The following is a 10,895-nucleotide window of genomic DNA, read 5'->3' on the forward strand; positions in this document are numbered from 1 at the left end:
TCCACTAATCATACAGGAATCAATACCTGCTTTCTACCCCTGCCTTCACAGAATCCATCTGCACACTCCAAGCTGATCTTTTAAATTAAACACTGCTGCTTCCATTAACCCCCCCTAGATTGCTATAATCAAAAGTGTACCTGGCTACAAATGCGACTTTCAGATCTCAGTTAAAAAAGCAATTACAGAATGCGGCCAGCTAGAGCAGCTTTGTTAGAAGCACAATACAGAAAATAAGATCAAATGATACTTGCACAGAACGCGGGGCTGTTGTCATAGAAGCACAACACTCGCTGGCCTGCGCGTGCCACTGTGCTATGCTGAAGATGCTGCAGGCCGGCTCCTTGAATCATTAGAGGCAGCGTCGGAGCACAAAAATTTCAAAGAAAATTCCATCCCCTTGCTTAAATTTGACTTTTCACTTTCCCCTCCTCTGGTCAATAGAGTGAAACTGAAAGGACTTTAGTACTAATTACTGATTACTCCTCTGCAGATCATTACTGAAGCTGCACTCCACCAGCACGTGAACCGAAAATGTTCACAGGACCGCCCCTGAATTTGTGCTTGAATCCTGAAGCCAGGAACCAGCAGACCTTTCTTGCAATTCTACTCCTCTTCCCCACTTGTTGTCCCATCCCTGCTCCAAGTGCTCCCTAGTTATGCCAGTCCTGAGGACCACGCAGAGAGGTGGTTCAGAGAACAGAGAGATCCCAGTTAAAAATAAATCCTCCTACAACTTCTCCTGTTTTGCAGGGCTGTTTTTAAAGTTGGTTCAGTTCCTGATCCAGCACAGCGGAGGGAGCCAAGTGGAGGGGACCGAGTGATGGGAAGCGATGGCAGTTGCTATGCTACTGACAGAAAGGTCCACAAAATCACATCTCCTGCAGGCCCTCTGCACCTGGCGGAGATTCCACATCAGCAGTGGAAGGAAAAGGCGACAACGTACCAATGCCAGGCAACTCCTGTCCAACTCGTCAGAACAGATCATGCAGCCATCGCTCCTAGAGGATTTTATTCCCTCCTTGGTGAAAAGATGTTTAGCTGGCAGCGTAACCCTCTGTTCTCTGGGTACACAGCTACATACACTCTTTGCTTAGGATGACTCCAAATACAGCACCATCTCTGCTGTTTTACAAGGACATGAACGCTAAACTAGGGCTTTGTTACAGAAGACCAAGTCAAATACAACTGGCACGCAGAGTGCAAAAGAGAGGCTCGTGACTGTTTCCGTTTTGACTGCCTTGGAATAATCCTCAAGAAAATACCTATACAGGAAAGATTTAGCTACATTACAGAAAACCCATTACATGGGATAAGAAAAAGCTGCCAATCAGACTGTCCTTGAGAACACTTCAGTATGAGACCTTGCATCTTTTAGTTCTTTGTCTGGGTAGCCCAATTCTTTGTAGCCAAGAGCATACTGATATTGACAACCTGTTTTCCCCATATGCTTTCCCAATGGGAACAAGGTCTGAAACACATCCAATTCCAACTAGTTTTGCAAGAATAGGCAGTTACGTGGCTATGAGATACATTATTATTTCTCTATTGAGGCAAAAGCCTGCAGTGTGAGCTTGTCTTTTATTAGACAGGGAAACCACATAGGAGGAGGATGCTACAAATGCTCTAAAGCAATAAAATCTTAATCAGAGATTATTAGCCACCAAAGAATATGTTCCTCAGTCAAGGTGGCTCTCCTGCCTTTATTTTCTATTTTGGTCTAATGAAGTTTAAAAAAACAAAAAGCCTATTACCCTAAGACACCTTCATGGGAAACCAGCCTTCCCTGCTTTCAGTACTTACTGAAATGTGTCATAGACATGGCTCCACACAACTGTGCTCTTTAATTTGTGACCAACATCATGGTGAAGAATCAAACTGTTTTGTTGTGCAACACAAACCATCGAAGTGTTACTGCTTCTACAGATCACTAGAAATAGTCACTGCTGCCCCTGTTCTGCAGTATTTACTGCCTACAGCCAACTTCAGTGAAAAGCAGTACATGAACTGTCTAAATCTGATGGTGTTGGCTGGAAAACAACTGGTATATCTCACCATCCATTTATTTCCATTAAAAAAATAAGGTTGGCCTCAAGTGTCGCCAGCCCTTATGGTTTTGCCTACAAACTAACAGAGGGCTGTTCTTCTCTATCCTCTCACAGACCAGAAATAAGAAATCTGATCATTACCTTGGAAGTTTAGGTATCTCTGTTAGGAACCACATGGGTCTGTTCACAGACATGGCCGTTTCCACATCCCATTCTCTCTCACATAGCGAGGAAGAAGTCTGAATTTGGAAAAGAATCTCCTTGTCTGCTGTCAGTCACCTCAGTTAACCATGAAACATGGTCACACTGATGAAACTTACACTTCAAATTATGCAATTAGACATATCTGCAATTATGAACCTGTGTATGCTGTATATTACAAGTTCTGAGCATTTCTAACAGTAAAAACATCTTTTAATATTTGTCACTGCTTTATTTTTAAAGCCAAAACTGAAATTTACTACATATATTTTGTGTTATATAGGACCAGTGGCAATTAAAATGTGACTGTTTAAGTGTTTCATCATCATCTGCTAGCACACACACACATTTCTTTTGTTAGGCTGATGAGAAGATGAGGGTGAAACCACCCCTCTATATTTCTACGAGTTGAAGATGTTATGACAGCATGCTACTCCAAGCTGGGTCCAGCCTTGTTTTGTGTGTGTGTTCAGCAACAGAGCCTCTGCTGTTTCTCCCGACATACTATTTACTGCCTTACGGGGCTGTCAGTGTTAAACCATTCCTTTATTTCACAGTCCAAGCTTCTTTTTTCTTACTTCCATTTTACTGTTCCTGAGTTCCAGTGTTCAAGATCAGCCAACAGAGAAAAACTGAGAAAGAAGTTAACGACTATCAGTCTAGAAGGAATAAGTGGCAACAGCAGGCAACAAGAGAAGGGGCACAGTCACAAACACAGCTGTACCTGTTAGACTCCTGGCTATCCAATGGCACTGAGGAGTGTGGAAGGAAGAAAAGAGATTACTAGATACACTCATTTGGTAAAAGCAGAAATAATGAGGCTAAATAAAGGTAGAAGTTTAAAAAAAACTAAACACATACATAGTGCTAAAATCAATACATTGTGCTAAAGTCAAATAGATCACACATGTGCCAAGGCTCTTATAGAAATGTAGGACAGGAGCATTGTAGACAGCTCTGAAGATGTTAAAAGACTGTGGAAACTAGTCTAGAAGTTATGTGGTAGGGAAGAAACAAAAAAGTAGCTAAACCAAAAGATTTATTTATCTCTAATATTTACATCTTAGGAGTAATCCATGAGAGACATTACTGACATGCAGCATAACTTCTTTTCAAAAGAGTTAATACCTTGGGGGGGGGTTTCCCCGCAAAGTCTTGCAAAGTGCATCTACTTTAAAAACATTCTAGTTCACAAATTACACATCTATGTCAATTTTCTATTATAAAAACTCACTCCTTTATGTGCTCTGTCATCTGAAAAAAAATTGTTTTTCTTTTTCAGGAATTAAATTAAATCATGAATCAGGTTTCTATTAAGTAATGGAAATTTTTTTACAGCCAATGTATGCTGTCCTAAGAATAAAGCTCATAAAGGAAATAAGGCCATGACCTTAAGAAGTCTTACACAAAAGCTGTACTACAAGAGAGATTTATCAGAAGCAGAAAACATAGCATAAGCAATTAACATAACTGCTAATAAATATTGCAAGCAAGTGATAGTTACCAATTTAGATCTATAATCCATGAGACAGATGGAGGCTTTGCTGTGAGTATATGAATCAAGAGAGTGGTCACACTGTTGAACCTGCGATGTAGAAGCAAAAGGATTACAATGTTTACGATAAAGATGGATAATGAGAATATTATGTAAGAGACTAATGGGTAGGCAGGTTAGACTGTGAACACACTTCTTTGTAAAGGTCTGAGCTTCCTTCACTGAAGGTAAAGGGGAAAGCCCTGTAGCATACAAAGAGAACAGAAACAGTGCTTGAGTTAGTGACAGATATTAAGATAACAGCAGATATTTGGAGCCATCAATTTAAAATTCATTAAAGGGAGATTATCTAGATTAATCTAAAAGAAAAGTTCCAGATAAATCCTACAAGTGAGTGCAGAGCCACAGGTAGGAATCATTACACCTTTCCTGCAGAAAGGCAGCAAAGTAAATGGAACCAAGGAGCAGCTGAAATACATCTGTATACGTTGGTGTTTTGCAGAAAGCCTGGGTCAAAGTCTAATGTGCTGCAAAGGCAAACTGCAACAGGACGTAGAAATGTCTGCAACTTACAGCACATGTATACAAAAATAACTCCCAGTTATGCCAGATTTAGAGCAGAAAAATGTAACCGAATTTAGTACTCTCTTTCATAGCTAATATAATCTAAAGGCAACTTTGTCTCTGGTGCATTTCCTCTCCAGTAAACAAGGGTAAACCACCATTTGTCATCTTGACTTACATTATCTTGCCTTGTGAAGACTGCCAAAACACATGGACAAACTCAGACCTTATGTAAATAACAAACTGCAGCCACCTATTCCAGGTCAGAATTTGGATCAAATAAGGACAAATCCTTTCTCATGATCCACACAATTGACAATCACCTCACTTGGCAACAAGACAGCACCTTGCTCTTGCCCAAAGTATTGCACATTTTTCAGTATCAGTTACGTTTTCTCCTGTTCTCACACCCTTGCCCTCTGCAACAGTTGCTCCCTGTGACACGCTTGAGTGCTGTCCAGAACTTGATTTTGAGGTGTCATCCAAGTAACTTAACTGACAGATCTAGAACAAAAATATTTCAACAGTGTAAACAGAAAGAAAATTAAGTCTGTCTTTATTACTTTAAAAATGTGAGTCCCTCATCTTGACAGGGAAAACTAAAACTGATTTATTAATGAGTCCAGAAGTCTTTGCAAGAAGATGGTTGCAGTGGATTTGGTCCAGAATTCACATGCTACAAATGAGTTCAATATATGCATGACAACTGAAGGATAAAAACCTCTAAACAATGTAGGTGGTTATTTGTTATTATTATTACCTATTCAGATTTGGGAACACAGGCCTTACAAAGTCTTCTAAGAATTTGCTGGGTGTGGAACAAAAGTCAAGAACCTGCAGATATCACCCACTTCCCATCAACTCTAACTTTACAACTACATTTTGTTAGGCAGCAGGCTGGAACTGTTGTTAGAAAGATTCCTTGAGCCAAATGTCTCTGTGTCTGGAGCCATGCCTCTCCCATTTCCTGCGTAACATTCAACATCCTTGAAGCCACATTAGAGCCACAACAAAACTCTAAGGAAGGACAAATTAGTCACTCTAATTTTACAATGGCAAAAACTGCAAAGAAATAAAAAGTCCCACATTTTTTACTCTCTTCTATGAATGTTTTCATTGCAGCTCTTTTATCACTACATAGTTCCATGCCTGTTGGCAAACACGCTAGTCCAGAAGATACAGAGAAAAATAATTCACAGTACAAACATCTCCCCTCCTAAAGGGGAGCCACTAACCGAGCCCAGCTCAGGTCTCTCCCAAAGGATACACAGAACAAGAGATTTACATCCTCCTTATGCCCTAAAGAGCAGATGCAGAGGAGATTTCCGCAATTCCCTGAATATTCCATTAAGTTTGGAAACTCCAGGAGCCAGCCAATTTCTAGACCCACAGAACCACTAGCTGAGGCTGACCCTGAATCCAGCCCTGCCTCCAGAGAACAGTGCAAGCTGAAGAGGTTGATTGCTATTACAAAACTCACCATCATTAAAGCCCTTGCTTCCTGTTACAAACACTGCAGCAATGTCTGAGATAACGAACTTCAGTCTCCTTCTCATCAGCTCTCCAGCCTTGCAGTTCTGCCTCAGTTTCTCTGAGAATGAACTGGCAACAGTGAAATACTTCTGACTATCTCACTGCTGAATACACTGAAGTAGCAGTGACATAAAAGCACTCAGAGCAACACACAAGACAAATCTGTACTAACTCTGCTACAACACACGCGTAACTCCCTGCTGATCCTTCCCCAGCTGGAAGGCAGGGTACAGCTATGTTCTGCGCTGGGATACAGCCCTCCACCGAGAAAGCTGTGCCCATGCCCTCCCACAGTGGTGTAAGATAAGGCAAGTTCAGGTACATGATGGAACTCATACTACCTAGAGCTAGAGTCAGGCCATATGCAGGTTCGGGTAGACACCCCTCCACCAGTGCATGGGAGACAGTTACAGATTTTTCTGCATCACCAGGTCTAAAACCTTTCATTTATAGGTAAAAGCAAGCTGCTGTCGGGACCAAATCAGGGTAACTGGAGACTGGTATTGTCTTGTAGTAACCACCTATAAACCAGAACCACACAGAGACAGGGCCAGCTCAGGATGCCTCTGCAGCACAGAAGTCTAATTTGCTGCCTTTTGTCCTCCTCCTCCAAGCAGAAAATCTGTGATGAACAAGTTGCTAGTTACTTCGTTTCTCTGTGCTATGATGTTCTCGGTGCTGCAAAGTAAGCCATCTGCTAACCAGGATTAGAACAAGTGCCCTCTCAATTCCCATGTTTTAATTAGCTAATACTTCCAAACATAAGTCTTATTGCTTACGTCAAAGATCAAATACTACCACGCTGCAGTAAGCTAAGCACCCATTTACAAGAGCTCACTAAATACAGCAGAACTTTAAACTTAAGATACATTTTTACAGCAAGAAGCATACCTGAAATTACCAGTTCAGGACATTTCTCAATGTTAGCCATTGAGAACTGTCTCAGATAAAACTACTTCTTCAGGCTGAACTAGTAATAAAGAACAGACATGGACTTACGGGGGGGGGGGGGAGGTTAAATGGACGTGAGTACCCTTCTCTAGCACTACGTGATGCAAGACACTGAAACGTGATGCTATTACCTGCCCATTTTGATCTCAGGCTGCATCAGATCATGTGAAAATGAAAGTAGGAAAAACTATCTGAAACACAGGCAAGTCAACTAACATGACTATTACATGACAACAACAACTAGTATGCTAATGAATACTACATGTAGTGCTTTGCTACACCTAGATCCAGCAAGAACTACTGCTATTAAAACCTAAAGCTAGTAAGTCTTCTCAATTTGTTACTCAAAAACGTATCGGATCTGCAAAGAGGGCAGCACAGTTTTGTCAAAATTGCAAAGGAAGCTTGATTTAAAGATTTGTTTATTTGTCTCTCTTCTGACTTATACTACAAGTTGTCCTGATAAAACAGTCCTGAAGGCAGTGATCACCCCAAGGTCTCAGTAAATGCATAGACAACCACTTTCAGGACAGCAAGCACAAATAACAGGAAATAAAAGCTTTTTAGTTATATGCTTACATATGGCAGCATATGGATTCGATCTTGAACCCGCTATAATCCAATACCAGTGCTCCCATGATCTGCTACAGTTTCAAATACACAGATAAGGACTATAGTTTCACTGACATTTTTATCTTGGGAGGGAGAGGGAGGAAAAAAATCCACTTAAAAGAGGAGGTTTATTTGAGCCCAGAGCTAATCCAGGCTACTATGAAGCCCCACAAGCTGTTATTAGCACAACTGAGAGTGGAGCACTGGGTCAGGAGTGAGCAAGGAGGAACAAAGCAAGAAAGGTTGAAGCCAGGTTTGCCACCAAGGAAGTGCACAGAAACATGAATTAAACTTCTGAGGCCACAGTCTTATTATTGTCTCAGGCTAAGGGAAAATCCAGGTTAAAATTAACACCACCACCACCACCCTTTTTTTTTGTCCAGTTAGTCTTAATTTAGGTCAGATCAACCTGATGCACTGCACAAACACACCACTGCTTGTGCTGTATGATGGAAAGGACAGCGTGGAGGCAGAACCTTGGGAGGCAAAAAGGTGGAAGTGCTTATGCCAGTGTTAACGATATTGCCTGCAATCCCACAGCACGATGTTACCGTGCGCATCAAATGACACTGCCTTGCTGCTGGCAAGCACAGAGAAGACATCAGGGAAAAAACAATGCATAGTGTCAGAACATATGGCAAAAAGACCACATGTATTTTGTACGGCATAAACTGGAGAAATTGGAGTGTTTATACTTTTTATGAATTAAATTAGAATGATCTGTTTGGCTCTGTGTAACAGGCTCACTGCCTGCTGCTATAGGACAGCGTGGACGTACACACAGCCTGCAAGTCCGTTCTTCCACCTGCATGGCGAAACAGCAAATCTGCAGGTGGGTGTTCTGCAGCCAGCGCTGAGCGAAGCCGTGCAGTCCGGCAGCAGCAGGTCTCTCCCCTTCAAAGAGCAGCAACGACAAAAACGAAATCCCGCGTTTCCTGGCAGTTTGTTTTACTGCCGTACAGTTTTTGTTCTTAACTGCTGCAACTCCCCGAGCAGAAGACAACTGCCCAGCATGACAGGGTCTGACAAAGGTTAGACACCAGCTGGAAAACAGCCGGGAAGGCCCCGGCCTCCAGCCTCCCCCCACCTCGCTGAGGATATTTTAAAGATAAAGCAGCATTCTATCACCTCTCACCGCTGATAAACACGTTAGAGATGTAACCACCGTGCCGCCCTCCTCCCCGTCGCTCCTGAGGGTCTGCCTTCCACGCCACACCTCAGGGGCACTGAGCACCCAACCCGCCAGCCGGTGCCGGCCGAGCACCCACCGGCACGGCAGCCGAGGCTCTCCCCGCGGGGGCTCCTCGGGGCCGGGGCACCTCCTGCCACCCGCCCCTGGCCTCCCGCCCTGCCCGCGGAGCCCGGGGACAAGCCCGACGCTCGGTGCCGAGGAGGGCGGCAAGAGTTTTTGGGCCCCCGCCGGGGACGCTGAGGTGAGGCGCGGTTCCCGCCTCACAGCGGGAGCCTGAGGGGAGTGAGGGGGGAGACGCCCCGCCGCCCGTCCCCCCCCCCCCCTTCCTCCTCCTCCTCACCGTTACTTTCGACGGGGAAGGCTGCGCCCCGACGGCGCGCAGCACCGCGGGAGGAACCCCCCCGCCCCGCTCCGTGGGGCCGCGGCTCTTACCTGAGGCGGAGGAGCGGCAGCGCCGAGCCGAGCCGAGGCGAACCGTGCGGGTCCCGCGGCCGCTGCTCGCGTGGCGAGAGCCGCCCCCCCCCCCTCTCTCCCCGCCGGCACCTGGGGCGGCCCCGGGGGCGGAGCCGCGGCGGGGCCGGGGGCGGCTGAGGGAACGGCGGGGCTGGAGGGCGGGAGACCCCGGCCGGGAGCTGAGGGGGGTGTCCCGGCCGGGCGCGGCACCGCTCCGCCGCACCGAACGGGCGCCGGACGGCGGTTGGAAGGAAGGCAGAAGGGATGGCGGGCGGCCCGAGGCCGCCGGGGACCCAGTCCAGGTGGTCGCCCTCCGCCCCCGCCCCGAATGTGAATCACCTCAGGCGTTCCTGGAGTCCCGGTGAGCAGGGAACGACGGCCCAGGTGCGACCCTAACTTGCCTTTCTTGTCGCAACCTCTACGCGCTCCGGAATGCATTTCCGTAGAACTGTTAACTCTGAAGCCTAGTGATGGTGGTTGTGGCATCAGGAGCTACATCTCTACTGGGGAGAAGACCAAAAAGGTGAGGCAGTGGCTGCCGTCTCTCTAAGTTGCTTGCCTGAAGGAGGTCTGATGAAGAGGTTGCATCAGACTCTCTTGGCTTTCAAATCCTACAAACAGACCCCAGGTTCAAGAGCAGAGACCTGGTTGTGGCTTATCCCTTGCTGGGAAACCAAAACAGCTTTCAGAAATGATCTGCTAGAAAAAGTGAAAAAATCATGGGTGTTTTAAACGTGTCTCTGCCATAACTAATGAGGTGCTTTCCAAACAGCCAGCAAAGATGGCAGTGCATTTTCCCACTGCCAGGCTTTAAGCAAGTGCCTAAGCACAAAGTCAAGATTCTTAATCAGCCCCGGGAGAGGGCAGGTCCCTGCGAGGGGAGGCCAGAGCAGAAGCCACCTAAAGATACTTGGAGTTGCAGGTTCCTATCTTCTCTCAATGACTAGCTAAGCAGCCTCCAGTGACCGCCTCTGAACTCAGGGCTCTAAAACTGGGGGATGCAGGTGCCTCTGCACCCTGCCACATCCTTCAGAGCACCGTTCCCTTCCCACCCAGTCTCATCGTGGTGTGCTGTTGTGTTTGATGTGCAGCACTTTGACTCAGCTTGGACACTGCTCAGACAGGACAGAGATGGCTTTGTCTGCTTATAAAAGCTTTTTGCACGTCTGGTGATCTTCAGTAACCATTTTTGGACCGGCTTGTGGATCAACCAGCCCCTGGACAAGCTTTAGCTTTATAACAGTTCAGCCACTTTAAAGGAGTCTGTAAATTGTTTTTCTTGCTACATTTTCCCCAGGGCAGTTGACTAGTTAACAGTATCGTGAGACTGTAGAAAGCCAGAGAGTGCAGTAGTGCTATATAACTAGCATATAGACAAGGTGTGCAATTTGGGAACAATCACAGGAGAGATGCAGAGAATCTTCGAGGAACACCTCTTCTCACTGCAGGTCAGAGATGCCATACAGCTTCTCCATTTTATTCAAGCCAGAACTATCTGCCAGGTGGCCCAGGGGACAGTTCTACCCAGCATCAGGGTGATTTTCTACCTTCATCTAGAATGAAAATGTTTATTTCCCATCAAGACCCCAACTAAAATTATTGTTATGTAAGCCAGGCCCTGATTTAAGGCTTAAGCAAGGTATCAGCTTTGTGTAGGCAACTTGAAATAATCAATAGCGCAACAAAATCCCAGACTCATTACAATAGTTACTTCAAAGACAGCCTAACAGGCTTGACATCTACAAGAGACTTAAGCTCCTTGCAATCCTCTCATTGCTCTGGGAAATGCAATCTCTGCCTTTTCCAAAACCTGACTTCCACTCTACCCAACGCGGTGTCTGCAGTG

General features: G+C 45.4%; 1 protein-coding gene across 3 annotated transcripts in view; it reads right to left on the reverse strand.

The window, feature by feature from the left end:
* RAB3B (RAB3B, member RAS oncogene family) overlaps window positions 1-9,136 on the reverse strand; it is a 59,974-nt gene extending 50,838 nt beyond the window's left edge. The window contains exons 1-2 of one of the 3 annotated variants that reach the window (XM_075037093.1): window positions 9,029-9,116; window positions 3,754-3,834 (exon numbers count right to left, since the gene is read on the reverse strand). In XM_075037093.1, coding sequence (XP_074893194.1) covers window positions 3,754-3,774 — 21 coding nt within the window. In that variant the 5' untranslated portion in view covers window positions 3,775-3,834; window positions 9,029-9,116. Of the gene's footprint in view, window positions 1-3,753; window positions 3,835-8,936; window positions 8,959-9,028 lie in introns of those variants that run through there. The other 2 variants (XM_075037094.1, XM_075037095.1) reach the window with 2 other exon arrangements.
* Window positions 9,137-10,895: the final 1,759 nt, after the last annotated feature.

The sequence above is a fragment of the Buteo buteo genome, chromosome 10, assembly GCF_964188355.1.
Source record: "Buteo buteo chromosome 10, bButBut1.hap1.1, whole genome shotgun sequence".
Taxonomy (NCBI): Eukaryota; Metazoa; Chordata; class Aves; order Accipitriformes; family Accipitridae; genus Buteo; species Buteo buteo.